General features: G+C 43.8%; 1 protein-coding gene across 2 annotated transcripts; it reads left to right on the top strand.

Annotated features, from left to right (window-relative positions):
• The first annotated feature begins 1,854 nt into the window (after positions 1-1,854).
• disp2 (dispatched RND transporter family member 2) lies at positions 1,855-19,084 on the top strand. Of its 2 annotated transcripts, XM_089004814.1 has the most exons (10): positions 1,855-2,050; positions 5,877-6,021; positions 6,753-6,997; positions 8,742-8,771; positions 9,580-9,703; positions 10,846-10,961; positions 11,166-11,260; positions 11,575-11,672; positions 12,776-12,934; positions 13,041-19,084. In XM_089004814.1, the coding sequence occupies exons 1-10, from the start codon at positions 1,956-1,958 to the stop codon at positions 16,299-16,301; spliced, it is 4,368 nt and encodes a 1,455-aa protein (XP_088860940.1). In that variant the 5' UTR covers positions 1,855-1,955; the 3' UTR covers positions 16,302-19,084. The 2 variants fall into 2 exon arrangements, with proteins under 2 accessions (XP_088860940.1, XP_088860941.1); XM_089004815.1 differs by lacking the exon at positions 1,855-2,050 and having other exon boundaries at positions 5,889-6,021; positions 6,820-6,997; positions 13,041-19,082.
• Positions 19,085-19,334: the final 250 nt, after the last annotated feature.

The raw sequence follows: 19,334 nt of genomic DNA, 5'->3' as shown, positions 1-19,334 counted from the left end.
CATGGTAACGAATAATATTTTGGGGGCTATGAATGGATATGGATTGTTCTTCAGCATTTTTGGACACATCAAGGAGGAGACTGCTGAGCGGTTGTGCCCTTTCGGCAGCACGAATATGCCTGCACTGTTTTTGATTTGGGAGGAATGTCAGTGACATTTGACCCTCATCGCTGGACAGCTCCTGGGTGATTGTGGTTTTTTTGCACCTGTAATGGACAGCATTTTCACAGCCCTGATTTGTTCAGTGGAGTGGCCAGTGCTGTTGTAGTGGCATGGAATTTAAGCGTATTTACCTGTAGGTGGGACTGGAGATATGAGACCAACTCTTTTCGTCAACACACACACACAGCTGTGTGTTTGCTTTCAACATTAAGCTTGTACGAGCACTGGAGCCCCGCAGGGATGCGTCCTCTCTCCATTGCTCTTCTCTCTCTACACGAACGACTGCACCTCAACGCACCCAGCTGTCAAATTCATAAAGTTCGCAGACGACACCACGGTCATCGGTCTCATCAAAGACGGCGACGAGTCTGCGTACTGACAACAAGTGGAGCAGCTGGAGCTCTGGTGCAGCCGTCACAACCTGGAGCTGAACACGCTCAAGACAGTTGAGATGATTGTGGACTTCAGGAAACATCCATCACCACAGCTACCCCTCACACTATCCAACTGCTTGGTGTCAACCGTTGAGACCTTCAAGTTCCTGGGAATCACAGTCTCCCAGGACATGAAGTGGGAGGTCAACACCAACTCTATCCTGAAAAAGGCCCAACAGAGAATGTACTTCCTGAGGCTGCTAAAGAGCATGGCCTGCCACAGGAGGTGCTGCAACATTTCTACACGGCTGTCATCGAATCCATCCTGTGTTCTTCCATCACCGTTTGGTTCGGGGCCGCCACAAAAATGGACAAAATCAGACTTCAACGGACAGTTAGGACGGCGGAAAAAATCATTGGCACCGCCCTACCCACTCTCGAGGACTTGCACACTGCAAGAATCCAAACTAGGGCGCGGAAAATCCTACTGGACCCTCCGCACCCTTCCCACCAACTTTTCCAGCTACTCCCCTCAGGCAGGCGCTACCGATCCATGCGCACCAAATCCAGCAGACATTTAAACAGCTTCTTCCCCCAAGCCATTAACTCTTTGAACTCTTTCAACAGTAGCCAAAATGGAACTGTATAGTGCCACTTAGCAGTTTTTTTTTTTGACGACGATACTAGTGCAGCGTGTTCTACCGGAAACAAATTCCTTGTGTGTTCTACATACTTGGCAATAAAGATGATTCTGATTCTGATTCTGATATGCAGATTTCACCTTGAAGTCTCTCATCCACTGGTGAAAAGGACGTTTACTGTCTGCGTTTTTGTGTTGTGTGATATTATTTGGTATTTAGGCTTTTCTTTGTTATGACTTCAAGATGGCGCCGCGAGAGTGGCCAAATATAACAAAACACGCTGTGCACCTGCTGGGTGAGATGCTTGGTCCTAGTGCCCGCTACCAATGACTAATCATCAAAAATGTGCATGACTATTTCTATAAAGACACACTTATTGACACTTGAGCAAATGTCCCAAAGGCCATCGCTGAGCGAGCTCTTTACTCGAATGACGTCATCGTCTATTAATTAGGTTAATCTAACATCACCGATTGTGGAATGCGTCTCAAGCAGCGGGTTGCTTCCGAACAACGGAGAACCACTTGTATCCGTCATTGGCGAGCCAACTCGGGCGGGTTGGACAGAACCAGACGGCGTCCTGAGCATCACAGTGGATCCGCCAATCGGAGCTGAGCGCCGGGCAGATTAACCCCCACAGCCCCGGCGGTGCACCGTAGTCGCCCCAGAAACAAGACTCGCGTTCAGAGCGGACGGGGAGTGTTCGTCATTCGCTCGAACCTTCATCAAATTGACCCAATTTTGTTGTCCCTGGCAAATGTAAACAAACGGGGAAGAGATGCATGCTGGCTTGAACACCGGGGACAGCACGGATGCGATAATGATGGATGATTCTTCTACAGAAGAAAGGGACACCCAAGAGGCTTATCACAGGTGAGTTTCTGTGGAGTCACTGTATTATTATCGTGATTCAAGAAACCACGTCGCTGTCAACAATTAAGTCCACGCGCTGACAGCCTCTATTTTTTACGACGCTGGACACTTAATTGGGTACGACGACACCTCATCAGATCCAAATACTGTTGTGCCTTGACGAAAACAATGCTGTTCAACTGATTGGTGCATTGCCAAAATGAATTTAGTGAGCCGTGGTTATTTCTGGCTTTATTTAATTATCCAGTTTTGGACAATTTTACAGTATTTTGACACTTGGCACTAAAATAATAGAAAAAAACACAACGTAAATTAATCCTTGTCATGCAGTTCAATCAGACCCAATAAAGATCACTCATCAAAGCTGGACTACACAGATGAAACACGCACACACATACACACAAGTAAACTTTGAGCAGGTAGGCCTGACCCTGACATTCAAAACCCCTTATATGCTAACTGTTATGAACCGTGCTGCTCTTGGGTATGCTTATGATAGTAAAATAACTCACTTCTCAGTATGACTAATTCAACCGAAGCTAAACTGTAGGTGATGAAAGATAGCACAGGTGTATCTTTTTTTGTTTACATGACAAAAATCTCACTACCCATCCATCCATCCATCCATCCTCAGCATTGTACATCCTGTAAAGGGTTGCGGAAGGGTGCTGAAGCCTATCCCAAATCTGAACAGATAGAATAATGGAAGAACTTTAAATACAATTGAATATTCCATCAAGCTCGCTTTCTCCAGGTCCGGAAGCTTTCATAACTGTAGGGCAGCAGCAGTCAATATAAAACAATTCCTTTGTCATTAAAAAGCACACAAGTCGACTACTTGTGGAAATGGTGTACGTAATAAATTATAACCTTTTGTTTTGTGTATTTTTGCATGTTGTCAAGGGGAATTGGTTTGGTCTGCTGTCAGGGCGCAATACCATTTTACATTCGGATCACAGTGTGACGTGGATTATTTTTGTACTCATTGGCTGAAATATTGATGACTTGCTCACATTGCGTGTGTTGTACGCTACTGTGCTCATTACTGCCACCTCTCCACATGAAACACAAAATAAGGTGCCTGTTAGGAGCATCTAATAATGTTTTAGTAATCCGCTTAACAGGATCAGACATTAAATTGTTTAAAATTTGAGGAGTCTTTGTTACTGGTTGTGTGAGAAACAACCCAGACCACCGCTTAGGTGTTCTTCTCCATCACTGTGCACATTAAAGACTGTGAGGTCACGTGCCTGTGTTGATTTAGCGTATCGCCATGGCGACGTGACGGCAGGAAGTCTGGTCGCATCTTGTACACTGGAAAAAAAAAGCAAGTGCCACGAGAGGCAAAGTACTACCCCGAGCTTGAATTGGGTTTGGACTTGGGAACAATTTTAATTTAAAGGACCACCGACGTCACTTTTTTGTTTCTTAACTGACATCAGAAAAACGTTTTATAGCATCTAAAATACCCAAAACACGCAGTATGATATTTTTATTCAAATGCAAAACACCAATAAAAATGACTTAAAGTGTCCAAAATCTGCAAAAAAATTTAGCTGCGAATTGGGCATTTTCAGAAAGTCCCGCCCCCAGTTTGTGACGTCACGGCAAGACGTCTTGCATTGCTTGAGAATCAAAACAATGGCTACAGATTCGGAGAATATGCTTTCTTGTTGCAGTTATGAATAGGATTCAAATAGTTCTGTAGATGAAAGTATACGTGCTTGCAATCGATTAAATAATTTATTCCATGCCATTTTGAGGCAACATTGGGGAGAAACGATCACCAGAAAAGAGGCACAAAAATGGCGACCTCCTGTGGCCACCTCCGTTTCCACAGGCTGATAAATTCCTTATATGGAGCTTGGACACCCTCTTCTGGCGGCTTTTGGGTGCAACACAAGGTTTTCAGACCAAACAATACAGCAAAATACATTGACGTGATGGAAGGACTGCTACAATGTGTCTTTTTTTCGGCACAGTCTTAAAACGTAAAATATAGCTACATGCGGTGGAATCTTATTAAAATACGCTCAGTAGAAGTCATTTGAAGCCATTTTACAAATTATGGACACAACTTGTCCGAAGACGTCGGTTGTCCTTTAAGGGACTTTTTTTTAAAGCTGGTTCTTATCATTGTTATTGATGTGTTTTGTATTATATTAAAATGAAGCCGGCATGCAGTCTTACATCACAATGTGTTTTTTCGGTTTGACGCAGTGGTGGGCCGTCAGGGCCTGCAAGGCCTTCTCTGCTAGCCTAAAAATATCTGAATCACAGACTAATGTGAATTATATTTTGTCCATGAATTCTTATTAAATAATTCCAAATTGTCTTTCAGCTTTCTTTAATTACTTTTACCCTGTTGTGCTGCTTCCAGATGTGTGTTTTCGTATTTAAGCATTTAACCAATCACATTTCAGCCATCATGTGTTACATTTGTTATCAGGATCAGAAATCTACCTGGACACCTTCACAATAGGTTCTGCAGGATTTGGTTGCAGATTTACTGTTAAAGCCATTTTCAAGAAGAACTTAAAAAAATAGACATCGTTAAGAAAAGTTGGTCAGTTATTTCCTGGCTAATGATACCCTCTAGTGGACTTGTAATAAATCAGATCCAACTTTTTCAGTCTGGATTGATGCAGAATGTCTGAATCGTGCCATGTCTGAGTCGTAGCACTACTGAAGGCCTCGCGATGAAATACATGGCCTGCCACTGGTTTGACGTGACCAAGAAGAAATCGAGTCCTGCTGGCTGGTGGTGTTGTGTTCACTGGTTAGTTTACAAGATTAGTGGCAAAACCAGTTGACATCCATAAAAGCTCAAGATCCATGGATACCATATGTGGCGTATCGGCATATCATTTGAGGAGACACCACATGAGTCACATCCACTCACTGTCTTACTTTCCCATATCCTGCTTTCTTTTTTTAATTACCTGCATCCAGGTGACACTCAGAGCTCTGTTCTTTGCCTCACCAGCTCTGCTGACAACTACAGGGTAGTGATGGCAAAATGAGGCATCATGAAGCAATGCGGTTTTCCATTGAAATGATTTGATTTTTGGACAATGCATCATGAGGCCTTATTTGTTACACTGCGCCATCTTGTGGAAAATAAATGACAGAGAGAGTGATAATATTGCAACCATGGATTTGATATGCTCAAAATATATGGCAGAGGATTAGGGCCAACCATGAAAATAAAATAAAGATGGCAGTGATTTTTTTTGTGAGAATTCTGAATTTAAATTCAGAATTTTGATATTAAAGTCAGAATTCTGAGAATAAAGTCAGACTTCTGAGATAAAACTGAGAATCATGCCAACTTTATTTTTTCTTTGCTAGCCCTAATCCTCTTGTGAGTTGTGATGTGAATGAATGTGCGTGTGTTACTTCAGGGGGTGTTGCTGGACAGGGGGTGTTGTCTTCTTCATTGTTGTGGAGAATGCGAAGAAATCCGAGTGAAGATGCGAGTTGGGTGCGCCAGTGCCAAATGTGAGAGCTCATTGCCGCCCCAGTGAACCATTTTATTTCGAATCTTCGAGTGGGTGATAACGTAGAAATTGCATCACACGGGGCTTTGGGTGCGGCAATTGCGCGTTCCGAGGCATTGGGCGTGGCCAATAGCGGAACACACGCCTCGAACCGCGCTTCGCAAATTGTTTCACCTGTTTAATCGGCACACGACTCGGAGCCTCGGCACAGTCGAGCACATCACGATGACAGGGGTGGGGGTAGAGGGGGTGTTAATGGCAAACCGGGAAAATAATAGCCATGACGTGCAAATGTTGTCATTGCTCCTGTGACTCGTCCTCCACAGCGGGATCCCGGTGCTGTCGCTGTGCCCTGCCGACAGCGTGTTTCCAGAATTGACCAATCTGAATGCCATCCAAGCCGATGGGGAGTTATGTGACAGCTACAGCAACCTTGACGGACCCTCTTCATCCTGCCAGCTTTATAACCAAGTATGTATGAAATGTGTTGCGTTTTATGATATGCTGTACATAAGAGCCACGCATTAGGCGTGATGTGAGTGTGCCGAGTGGGAAACTGACTATAAAATGGGTTTGTATGGGAAATTTCAAGTCTGGCTTAATCGTGGAGTTGGGGGCTTGGCGTGGGACATTTTGGATTGGATTGGATTGCATATGCCTTTATTAGTCTCACAGTGGAGAAATTTACATTTCACAGCAGCAAAGTGATGAAAGGAATGAATTATCTTGTCTACTAACGTTGCCACCATCAAGTGAAATTACTTGATGATGAAAAATGGGCTGGACTGGAGTGAGACATTTCGACTCAATCCAGCTTGATCTACAATACTTTGTTTTTATTGTTTCAACACCCCCCCTTTTCAAAATTTCCCCTGTAGATTGCAGATTACCCCAATGCGGGACTATTAAAGGCTTTCTGATTATGACCTGTCTAAGTCTGTGAACTGAACGGGACTCGTATTTCAAGTCAGACCACTTCATGGAGTGAGATGGCTCGCCTATCACCTTATGAACTTCTCCATCGAATAATAGCATCAGAATCTATTGAAACTACGGTGAAAGGTCCAGAATCATTTTTGAAAGCTGCACTTGCGCAGGAAAAAAAAAAATCGGAAACGCTGGTTTTACCAGATAGACATCTCTCCCGATGTCCTTTTTCCATAGCCTGGAAGCATTTTTCCTCCTCTGTCGCCCGGATGTAGGTTCCTCAAGGTCAAGCTGAGCTAAGCAAATGCCCCCATTCCACCCCCTACCACGCACTTGACGCAGGCGCGCGCTGCGAAGCAAACAGCACGAGCGGCGCTCACACGGGGGCAGATGCGACGGTGCGAGTGGGCCACAGCCATCAGCGGTCTCATCAGAACACTGCGGTGGCCTGCCACTGGCTGCATGGATCTGGTGAAGGCAGCACACAAAGACCGACGCAGCAGCATGTGGTCACACTTGGGTACGTTTTCAGATTTTATGTCTATTTATCAGTGGTGGGACGTTACGGCCTGCAAGGCCTTCTCTGCTGGCCTGAATATATCTGAATCACAGACTAATGGGAATTATATTTTGTCCATGAAGTTTGATTAAATAATTCCAAATTTTCATTGCTTTTCCCCTGTTGTGCTGCTTCCAGATCTCTGTTTTTGTATTCAAGCATTTAACCAATCACATTACAGCCATCATTTGTGACCAGGGTCAGAAATCTACCTGGACACCTTCACAATTAGTTCTGCAGGCCCTGGAGCAAAAAAAAATCAGTGTTGATGAAACAGTTGCTTTAACCAAACAGAGTTCACGTTGGCAACCCAAGGCCTGCTCGAAGGCGCTGGCAACATCAGTTTTCGCAAATTATGATTGGCTAGTCACAAGATTGGCGAGTCACTAGCCAATCATAGTATCACTAGCCGCTAGTGATTAGAGCATACTGGCCAGAGCTTGCACACTGTACCTGTAGCGAGCTGCAAAAGCAAATTCATTTTTGTGTTGATTTGTCAACCCGCAATGGCTGAAGGAGGAGAAGAAATGGATTTGGTTGCAGGTATACTGTTTTCAATACGTAATTTTCAAGAATACATGGTTATCATGAAGAAAGGTTGGACAGCTCTCAAGCTAGCAAAAATAGCAAATAATTTTATGAGGTTATCATGAATCCACACACACTCAGTAAATATCGAACAGTTTAATGACAGTATTTCTTAAGTTTCTTCATGTCACAACTTATTTCCTGGCCAACAACATCCTCTAGTGCAGGGGTCGGGAACCTTTTTGACTAAGAGAACCATAGAAGTAAAATATTTAGAAATTTTTTTCAATGAGAGCCACATGCGGGACATGCGCGCGCACACACACACACGGGGGTGCGCGCACATACAAACGCGCGCATGCGCGCACACACACACGCAAACTGCACGCAAATACGCACGCGCGGCCAATTTTCAACAAAATGTCAGAATGTATTATTTAAAATAGCTTTGTGATAGTACTCACCGTTAACATGAATGGTTTTCCGTTCCTCGTGATTGGTAAAAACCCAGGCAAACGATCGGAATGAAATTCAACTTGCCGGTCCAGAGTTAAGTTACTGCTAGCTAGCCTGCACACGGCTCATAAGCATCCACACTTGCTATCTGAAATATCTTCTCGCAGAAGTATATTTATGCTAACGTTAACATGGGGCTTGTTAAAATGTCACTGACATTCGACTGTTTCATCGATGAAATTGTTTCATTGGAATACGAACGAAAATTAGAAATTAGAATACGAACCTTTTCTCTCCTCAAAGGCGAATGCTCCGGTGCATTCAAGCTGAAGTGCACTCGTTGGGATCATTTAAAGGGGCGTTTACCTGTTTCAACATGACGGCCAATGTCATCCAATCAAAATGGCGCTTTCGGCCAACCTAGGTCAGTGTCATCCAATCCAAATTGCGCTTTCCGCCAACTGCAGCCCCATCAGAAAATGAACGGCGAAAAAAACAAGAATATGTATTTAGTTTTATCGGCGAGCCATATGCAATCACCAAAAGAGCCATATGTTCCCGACCCCTGCTCTAGTGGATGTGTAATAAATCGCACCACACTTGCAGATTCAGAAGTAGCACTACTGAAGGCCTACGAGTGACATGTACAGCCCACCACTGCTATTTATAATAACATTTAAGATGTGGTATATGAATAAAAGTGTCTGGTTGTTTTTAACAGGGATGGAGGACTAGACTGCCTTGTGAGAAAGTAAGAAAATACTGCTTTTTTGGGGGGGGGGAAGGGGGATATTGGATGTACCACTTTCAATGCCAACTCAATTGCAACAGTCACACATATAATTTGTGAAGTGACCGTCTTCAAAATATTTCCTCATGTCGATGTCATGCCACTGAAGTTTTTACCCATTTGCAGATGGGTAAATACAGACACATCGCAAATATTTGCAGACATCCACCATCTATATCAATTTTGAATTGCGCCCGTGACTCTGAAGGCATGATTGAACTGTGCCGATGTTCATATGAACTCATTCACTGCCGGATATGTGCAAATATGTGCCCACTCCAGTGCCAGGGTTTTTGTCATTGTCACTTGAATTCAAGGACCCACAGAATATTGAGTTCTAGGACTACATAAACAATACAGCGTTAGAAAGCTTTGACCCTCTTCTTTCGTCAGAAAAAAAGAGTTATATGGGTCTGGAGTTATCTGAGCTTGAAAAATAGGGCGTCTGTCCAAAATCCAATGCAAGACATACATACATATTGGTTTATATAGCGCTATAACAACAGCTGAAGCTGGAACAAAGGGCTAACATGGAAAAAAGGGGAAATACTGCCTCCTTGTGGAAAAGAAAAAAAACATTGCCAGAGGCCATGGCCAGCGCTTTATCAGCAGCCAAAGCATGAAAAAAAATATCGGGAATGGCGCTTTACATCATATTTTCAATTTCCGAATAAATTTGTGAATGGCAGGGCATGAGTTAAAAAAAAAAAACACTGACTGACTGTCAGTTTCATCGTTTGAGATCTTCATTTCTGCCTCCACTTGACAGTTATTCCCAGATGCTTGTGAACTATCCGTTGGAGGTTCTCCTGGGATGTGCCTTGCTGCTACTCGGATGTTCACTGGCTGGCCTCCTAATTGGACCGCTCCCGGACTTCACTGAGCCTCTCCTGGTGAGTGCTTGAAAATTTAGCCCCTCATAAGAATATTAGTCTGATGTACAACAAGACGATCAGTTAGTTGCATGTTCAAATGAGACCAAAAGGTCAGGGTGAGGGTGATCATCGTGGGACAAATTGAAATGAAGGGGGAAAAGTCAGAGCGCTTCTTCAGCTCTCATGCCGTCAATGTAAAATCACAATTTTTCCAGCAGAAATAACAGAATTAGCTGCATTAACCCTTTCATACACCAGCAATGATGATCTGTAACCTGATCGGCTGTCCAATGTAGTATCCGCAATCGATCTCATCGATCTCTGAAAGCTTTAAACTGTCATCATCCTCCAAGTCTTTGTCGCTGGTTTGGTTCAAAGTTCCGCATTTTTCACTGTAACACAAGTGTAAAAAGAAGATAAATGTTTTTCCTACAATTTTAAAACAACAAATTGCCCTTTTACCCTAATGTTCGCAGTGACTGAACTATCACAGTACCATCTGTGGTGGCATCTGAAAAACAAAAACAACAACAAAATCTGACAGAAAACATAAAAAACTTTTGAATCTGAAGTATGGAGATTTGGTCAATTCTGTGCAAGCAAGACTATTTTTTACCAGAAACTTGAAATCGGAGGACTTTTGGGTTGTTCAAATTAACAGGTTTCACTGCAACCAGAAATTTTCAAATTTCGACATAAAACAGTGGCGTTCTTTTCAAACACAAGTATCATGTGTGCATTTCTTTGGTAAACTCGCCAAAGCATACAGCCCATAAAATTGAACCCACGTTGGGAACCATCCACTTGAAATAGAAATACGACCAATTCCGGACTACCTCAGGTCGATTCTTATTAACTTTTTCCAGAATGACTTTAGTAACATCATGATAATTCTTCGCAAGTCGACACTAAATCAAATGTCGAGACACACTCTGTAATCTTGCTGAATGTTAATTAAAGAAAGAAGCGAGGCATTGTCGCTGGGGATAAATTAATAAGGAAAATGAAATGTCCTTTTCGTGGTGTCAGTCGAGGACAATCCACATGCAGCCAAAGTCTAACCGAAAACAGCTGTGTGACTGCTGCGAAGAAACCAATGTTGAGCATCCACTGCTGTTTTGTTTTGATTTGTTGTGGGATTTTTTTGTGCGTTTCTTCAGGGTTTTGAGCCACGAGGAACAAACATCGCAGTTCGCCAATCCAGCTTGTCCAAGTTGCAGGAGAACGCTGGCCCGGGGAAACCATTGTCTCTTTTGCCACAGCAGCTCAGTCAAAGGTCAGCAGAGAGTTTGGGTGGCAGGCACGCTTCTCGAGACAACAAGCGCCATTCCGCACGTGCAGATTGGACAGATGACATGGCAACAATTCCCTCTCAGTACTGTGAAAGTCACAAGTCTTATTAGTTTCATGATGTTCTTCGCGGTAATCATTTTGAGATGGGAAAGCAGTGAACGTGAGGGCAGTCTTGTGTGACTTGCAGCTATGGAGATGGCATCCACAACACCACTGGGTTTCGATTCAAGAGGATGCTGGCCAGAGACTCGAGCTCAGAATCATTCCTCTGTGATGCACCAGGTAAGTTAGTCTTGACCAGAAGTCTGCCCCATTTTTATTTTTGCACATGTCATAATATGTTTATTATTGTGTGTTTTGTTTTTTGGGTGGGAGCGGGGTTGTTTGCATGGCGCTTACAAATGAAATGTATTATTATTATTAATACATATTCAGATTAATTGCTCATGTGGCAAAAACTGGGAGTTGAAAGAAGGCACAGCTAGTTTGGTTTGATAGAATCCCTGAAACCATTTAATTGTTTTAAATGCCAGGGAAAAATGATGACTCACCAGTTGTCATATGATATGTTGAGTCAATCTGTTTCCTACTCACAGGCGAGCACTTGGCGCAGCTGGTGTTCCGCTCAGAATCCTCTGCCAGTCTCTGGAGCCTGAAGGCCATCCATGCCATGTGCGAGATGGAGCAATCCAAAGTATGTTCGGATTTCGAACTCGTGCATCCATTTCAGGTGTAGTCTGCAGCAATCTGCTTGCCTCTTTAGCTCCTCAATCGCACATGCCAACAAATGTATACGAATTTGCTTTTGTTTCTTTCTTTCTTTCTTTCTTTCTTTCTGTCTGTCTCTCTCTATCTCTATTTGTTTATTGTCCATCAATATAGAAACTGCTCATTTTTTCACATCAGGTTTCATAATTACAATCACTCTTACTTCCGATAATAATAATAATAATAATAATAATAATAATAATAATAATAATAATAATAATAATAATAATAATAAAAAGGCCAGGGCCATTAGTCTAGTGTTTAGCACACCAGCTTCACAGTGAAGAGGTCGCCGGTTCGCGTCCCGGTCCGGCCTCCCTGTGTGGAGTTTGCATGTTCTCCCCAGGCCCGCGTGGGTTTTCTCCGGGTCCTGCGGTTTCCTCCCACATTCCAAAAACATGCATGGCAGGCAGATAGAAGGCTCCAAATTGTCCCTAGGTGTGCGTGTGGTGTGAGAGTGACTGTTGTTGGTCTTTGTGTGCCCTGCGATTGCTGGCAACCACTTCAGGCTGTCCCCCGCCTCGTGCCCGAAGACAGCTAGCTGAGATTGGCTCCAGCACCCCTCGCGACCCTAATGAGGAATAAGCGGTACGGAGGATGGATGGATAATAATAATAAATGTCAAAATTTTCATGGTTAGCACTTCAGTAATATTTATCTTATATTTACTGTGTATTTACATACAACAGGTTGACTTGGTTTTTTCCCTGAAAAGTCAAAGCCATGAACCTGGCAAAAATATATATATATAATATTGCGCAAGAGTTTGGTGAATGGAAAAAAAGAAAATATTTCAAAATGCCACTGTGTTCAAAGAAAAAAAAATGAAGGCAGTTTTTAAAAAAATTGTGTCAAGAATATATTTGAGGACAAATGAATCCATCTGTGATTCAAATTTGCTGTTGATGAGCATCATCATCCCATTTGGACAGGCCATTTTAAAATCCTAGGGAACATGGACTCCCATGAAACTGAATCGGATAATTAGTCACAGAACGCTTTCAAAAACGGCTCCCTTGTTTGTCTCAGATACGCTCCAAGGCTCAGTTCCGGGATGTGTGCCAGCAACATGTGAGAAGCGAAGCTGAGATGGCATCAAGGAGCGGCTGCTGTCCCAGCTGGTCCCTGGGAAATTACTTGGCGGCCCTGACGAATGCCTCCTTCTGCCTTGACCTGACCACACAACAGGTAGCAACCACAGACCTGCTGACACACCGGGGCTCCAAACGCTCCGGCGATTCCTTTTTAACATGTTCGAAAGCCATTTCATGTCCAACGAATTTTTTCCCTTTAGGTTTCGGAGGCGCTTCACCTTCTCCGCAAGTGTGCGCCTTACTACCATGCCGGACACCTAACGGACGTCTGTTTTCAGAGACCCAAACGTGGCAGCTGCTCTTCTGTCCCGCCACACTGCAAAGAGTCGCGCATGGTGTTCCAAATCTTGCACTTCCTGGTGGATAAAGATTTCCTGGGACCGCAGACGGCAGAGTATCAGATACCCACCCTCAAATACAGCCTTCTCTTCCTACCAGTGGATAAAGGGGAGCACCTGATGGAGATCTATATGAGGAGTCTGAAGGGAAGCGATCTGACGTATAAGAACACGACAATCACTGGCATGGACCTCGGAATCAAGCAAACGCTGTTCAAATATTATCTAGCGACGGACGCGGTGTTCCCCATCCTCGCAATCATTTCCCTTCTGATCACAATGGCTCTCTATCTTCACTCGCTCTTCATGGTGGCATTATCTGTGGCGGCAATCAGCGGGTCCCTCCTCACTTCCTATTTCCTCTATAAAGTTGCATTTCGCCTGACTTTTTTCCCACTGGTTAACCTCTCAGCGGCACTTATGCTCCTGGGAACTTGCTCCAATCAAGTTTTTATCTTTGCAGACTTCTGGAATACGCAACTCTCCCAGAAGCCCTCGGCGCCCCTGGACAAGAGAGTACGCAGGGTTTTGCAGGAAATGGGCTATTTGATATTAGCTTCGGGGTTGACTTCCAGCGCGGCGTTTTGCTCCGGTTATCTCAGCAGCATCACGGCTATCAGATGCTTTGCGGTTTATCTCGGGACCGCCTCGTTTGTTAGTTCCCTCTTGGCACTCGTGTGGCTGCCGTGCTCTTTTATCTTGCGCGAACGTTACACGGAAGCATCCGCTCGACCGCCGGGGTGGAAGCCCTGTTGCGTCAAAAACCCGGGAGGCTTCTGGCATGTGGGCTCACGCAAGCGCTTCCTTTTCACATTTGGGCAGAAGCTGAGAGAACTCAAACGAGGTCTCGCCGACACGTCCAATTTAGTGTTTCTCAAAATCCTGCCTTGCGGAGTGGTCAAGTTCCGATACATCTGGGTGTGCTGGTTTGCCGTGCTGGCTGCGGGCGGCACCTACATGTCCTGCTTTGATCCGGGAATGAAGCTGCCGACACTCGAAGGCACAATCACGCAACTTTTCCGCTCCAGCCACCCGTTTGAGCGATACGATGCGGAATATCGTCACTTGTTTATGTTTGACCGACAGATGAACGGAGAAGATCGGCCCGTGACGCTGACGCTTGTTTGGGGCATCAAAGCAACCGATAACGGCAATCACTTTAACCCAAAAAGTAACGGCTCTTTGGTGCTTGATCCCGACTTTACGATGAGTCAACCTCAATCTCAGCTTTGGTTGAGGGACCTGTGCGGACATGTGAAAAACCAAAGTTTTTACTTTGCACCTTCCCCTGGGGACAAAGAAGCCACGGTAGATAATATCTGTTTTGTGGAGCAGCTCCTGCTTTGGATCTCTCTCAGGAGGTGCGCGGGGAGTGACGTCACACTCCATATTTGCTGTAATAATATCACGTTCCCTTTCCCTCCTGGCGTTTTTGAAAACTGCCTGAGCATGATGTTGGCAGAGAGGCATGCCGGGGGCCATTCGACACATGGCGGCGGGGTTTACTTCCAGCCAGATGGCCGGATCGCCGCCCTCGTGCTGGCGTTCAAAACCACATACCGCTACAGCTTCAACTTCAGTCAAACGAAAGTTTTCTACACAGAAACCTTGGCATGGTTTACCAAAGAAATATCGGGGGCGCCAGCAGGCTTGGAAAACGGCTGGTTCATCAGTCAGTTGTCTCTTTTTGACCTCCAACAAGCGCTGAGCTCAGAGATGCTGCTGGTAACTGGCGCTTCAGTGTCTCTTACGTTTGTTTTGCTGCTCTTAACCACCTGCAATGTTCCCTTAAGCCTGTTTGGAACGGCGGCAGTAGGCGGCAGCGTTTTCGTCACTATCGGACTCCTGATTCTACTGGAGTGGCAATTGAGCGGCATCGAGGCTCTTCTCATCTCATCTGCAGCCGGGTTATCTGTTGACTTTGTGGCCAATTATTGTATGTCGTATTGTTTTGCGCCGCACTCGGACAAAATTGGGAAAGTAGCGCATTCGACTAAAAGGATGGGCTGCCCTGTAGCAATAGTCTCTGGTGCATTTTTCTGCACTGGGATCATCATGCTGCCCTCCACCGTGTTGCTCTTCAGGAAATTGGGCATTTTTTTGTTTTTGGTGAAATGCGTAGCCTGTGGATTTGCAACCTTCTTTTTCCAGTCACTGTGCTGCTTTTTCGGCCCTCAGAAAGGATGTGGCAGAATTCCAGTCCCGTGTTCGTCAGACCCATCTGGGGGAATGCTGTCATATTGTTCAGGAACAGAACCGGGCCCTTTATCTACGCACGGGACTTTAGATAGAGCAAGCGCAAAGCAAACTTATGACAAAGACAGAGGTTGTTACCTCTATCCAAATCAACAGAGGCGGAAACAGACGGGGCCAGGAGGCGGGATCAGGGGGCCAGAGCAGTACGAGCTGCAGCCTTTGGCCTATCGACTGAGTGACAGCTTTGAGAACAGCACTTGCACAAGTAAACTGTCCAATAGGCCGTCCGTGCTCTCTGATGAGATTGATTACTGTGGCAGGGAGGCACCCTTAGATGGAGAAAATGAGGACGCGTGTCATGACCATGCACCTCCAGCTCTGCAGACTTCATCACCATACAAAGAGAACCCAACACGATCTACAGGCCTGGCAAAAGAACACATGACCACTGGCAAGAGGCTGTGTAAAACTTGCCACGATCGTTCTAATCCGCTGCAGCAATGGACCAATAAGACATGTTTATCCTCCTCCAGCATGGATGAAACGGTAGTTAGCCACACACTCGAGACCACTGACCAGCCATTTCTGTGTGGAGAAGATCAAATCACTGAAGAAAGAATCTTTCCGCCCTCCTCGCAGTCTCTGAGCTCCTGCGAGTTTCTGGATGACTCAAACGAAACATGTTTGAGTGACATTGAGCCGGGTTCCTCCGCTGCTCAGCAAAGTGATGGGGAAGCTCAGTTACAACCGGGACACCTAAATGGAAAGAGAGACACCCTGCGCCTTTCACTCAAAGAGACCGTTTATGAGATGTGTGGTAAAGGTCGGAGCAGTCAGACTGAGGAAATTGTTATTTTACCCAACAGTAAGCCAGACCTCCCGGATGTTTGGATAAAGAGAGATGGACAACGGGATGATACGCTATAAGCAAAAGTCTGTGCATGTATCGACTTAATTGTTGTCTTTATGCAAGTATGTGGGAAAAAAAACGAAAGCCAACCTTCCACTACAGTATGATCAGATACTGCAAAAGCTTGTGTCTGCACATGCATCACTGGCCTTTTATATCTATCAACAGTCATCTAAAAATAGGGGGGGGGGGGGGTGTAAAGATTAGACCTAAGATTACATTTAACTCATTTACTGCCAGACACGTGCAAAAATGTGTCCACTCCAGTGCCCGGGTTTTTGTCATTGTCACTCAAATTCCAAAAAAGCTAAATTATGTGGGTCTGGAGTAATATGAGTTGCAAGTGGAGGCAAATGCTGCTCCCTCATTGAAGGGACAAAACATTGCCAGAGGTCTGGTCAGCGCTTTATCAGCACTCCAGCAAGAAAAAATAAAAGACTAACAAATTCGGGAATGGCGCTTGACGTCATATCTTCAATTTCTGAATACATTCGGGAATGGCAGTGGCAGTAATTAAAAAAAAACAATATTGACTTCCTTCCAAAATTAATGTTTGTGAAACTTTGGGTAAATTTGGGTCAAGTCACTGTCAAAACCTTGCGAGACTGCCAATAAATCAGTCAGAAGGAACAGTAAGACATCATTCAAAACCGTCATAGACCTTCACCCTAAAGCAGGGATGCTCAATACCTTGATCACGATTAATTAGTGATCTCCTAGGTACGATTTGATAAATCGCATACAAGATCATGTGACATTGTCATGAACTGACAGCCTGTCAGCCATCACTTCACTTGATTGATATGCCGGACAAGCAATCAGATGACATCTCATTATTAGGTACACTGCATGCTCAAACAACGCCCCTGAACGTTGCAAAGGTAACAAACTAGTCGTTAGTTACATCCTGATTTTTCGTTTGTTCCCCCCCTAAACGTAAGATACGGTATAAAAATTAGCTGGACACAGTAAGAAGAAAAAAGTATCCCTTTCATACGGAATGGGAGGAGGACTTTTTTCACAATGACATTTACAAAGTGTGTTTGTCTCGTCTGCCAGTTATCAGAGTGAACTCAGGTAGTGGCAAAAAAATTACATAATTATGTTGTCCAACATGAGATTATAAATCAACACAAGTTGCAAGAATTCTCAAAATAGTTCTCAATAAATCTAATGGCTAGATCATTTTGACTTGGTCATTTCAAAAGTAGCTCCCATGCTGAAAGGTGTGAGCACCACTGTCCTACAGATGTAGTATCAACTGAAAGGCCGGTTGGTGAAAAGAAACACGGAATAAAACAATTGTAGTTACAACATTGGTCAATAGGGAGTATTTTTGTCCATCAAAAACGACAAAGGTATTCACATCGGGATTTTTGCATCGGACTTATATTTAAGGTTTAAATACCTGCGTTGTCTGCCAAAAATCAGACAAAGTGGTCTCAACTGCAATCATAATGGATTTAAAACGGCGAGCAAGTATGGTGGTTTTAATGCAGTAGTTTGAGTTGGCTGGACCACAATGGTTGTCTTTCTTGGGATGTCATGACTTCAATGATTATCAATTGTCAAGAGTTGCTGGCATTAGTGCTTCACAAGGTGAAAATGATGCAGTGTATGCTTGTGGTGTTAAGTAAACATTTAAGTATGTCTAGGTTTCAGTATTGAGTAAAATAAGAATCCAGGAAGTGTGTTTACATTACAATAACAATTGAAAAGTAATTGCTGACTTGATTTTTTGATCTTTGTTGAAAAAAAAAGAGTGAGCGAGGGGTCATTATTTTCTTTGGAACACCAGGTTTTATCCGTACCTAAACTTCACAAATGGATGCAGTAATCCCTCGTTTTTCGCGGTCAATGAGGACCAGGACCAAAAGCGAGACAAAAACCAGTGAAGTAGAATTTTATAATAACCCACGTTATAAGACAGAGCTGGGCGGGGTTGAGAAAATGCTCAGCCAAACTACGTGTCTGTAAACTATGGGATATCGTGCTGTCATTGGGTGACGTCAGCCCTGGGAACCAATCGGGCTACAGCCATGTACAAAATTCGGCTTTTTTTTTAATTCGGAACTTTTTTTTTCCCTGAAAAAAATTCTGTGATGCTCTGAACCACGATAAGTGAACCGCGAAGTATCATTGTATTTTGTGTTTTATTACAAAACAAATGAACAAAACGTGCCAAACATATTGAATTGTACATGCAAAAATACCTGTTGATGTGCGCAAGCTAAGTGTTGGTATTTTAATGTCATAGTTGTGTCTGAGAATGTGACGACGACTTGTGTGGACAACGTTTTTTATTGCAACTGCCTTAACTGTTTTTCGCGTTCACTCAACTGCTTCCATCGTGTAGCAAGCAGCATGTATACGTCCATACACTACAACAGTGAGTGTAAAATTTAAGTAGGCGTCTTGAAGCTCAAAAAGTTGTCTCAGAAGCCGATTGCATTGTTAACCGGGATGTCCCAATAACATTTTTTTCCACACTAGTCCGAATCCAAGTCTTTGGTTTTAAGTGTTCGCAGAGAGCAAGCCCGATACTTAATAAAGCAATGCGTTAAGGAAAAAAAATGTAAATCAGATTGAGTAGAATTAAAAGAGAAATATTCAGAGATGTATACATATCACTTTGTATGTTGGTGTATGTTGTTTGATATAAATTTACATTAGATGGTACCTTGCAACAAATCAGTGCCAAATGCTTTGTGTTTCACTTCCAAAATAAACTGAAACTTGCTGCACTTGCGTCACTAACTTCCATATTTTCAAACATAAAAACAACAAACATGACATTGCATAACGTGGTATTTGCATGTTTGGATTATTTCAGCGAATTTGATCGTACACATTTTTAGACAATAAAAAAAACGATCTTGTTCACGAGAAACCATGTCAGGTGAAAATGCCGTCACCACCCTCTATTTACAAACGTTCCCATTGGGGGACTATTCAAGGTTTTCTTATTATTTCCAATCATGTGATTGGATCGGGACGTTCCTATTTGTGACAATTCAATGAGCCTTCGCAAGTCACAACTTTATTGGACA

This window comes from Hippocampus bargibanti, linkage group LG09 (genome assembly GCF_051943395.1).
Source record: "Hippocampus bargibanti isolate YZ-2025 linkage group LG09, ASM5194339v1, whole genome shotgun sequence".
Taxonomy (NCBI): domain Eukaryota; kingdom Metazoa; phylum Chordata; class Actinopteri; order Syngnathiformes; family Syngnathidae; genus Hippocampus; species Hippocampus bargibanti.
Note: the sequence above shows the minus strand (reverse complement) of the source record. Positions and strands in the feature narration are given on the sequence as shown.

Coding starts and splice junctions, on each gene's coding strand:
- disp2 (XM_089004814.1), top strand. CDS start 1,956: ATGCATGCTGGCTTGAACACCGGGGACAGCACGGATGCGATAATGATG. Junction 9,704..10,845: donor ACTTCACTGAGCCTCTCCTG/GTGAGTGCTTGA, acceptor GCGTTTCTTCAG/GGTTTTGAGCCACGAGGAAC. Junction 12,935..13,040: donor TTGACCTGACCACACAACAG/GTAGCAACCACA, acceptor TTTTCCCTTTAG/GTTTCGGAGGCGCTTCACCT.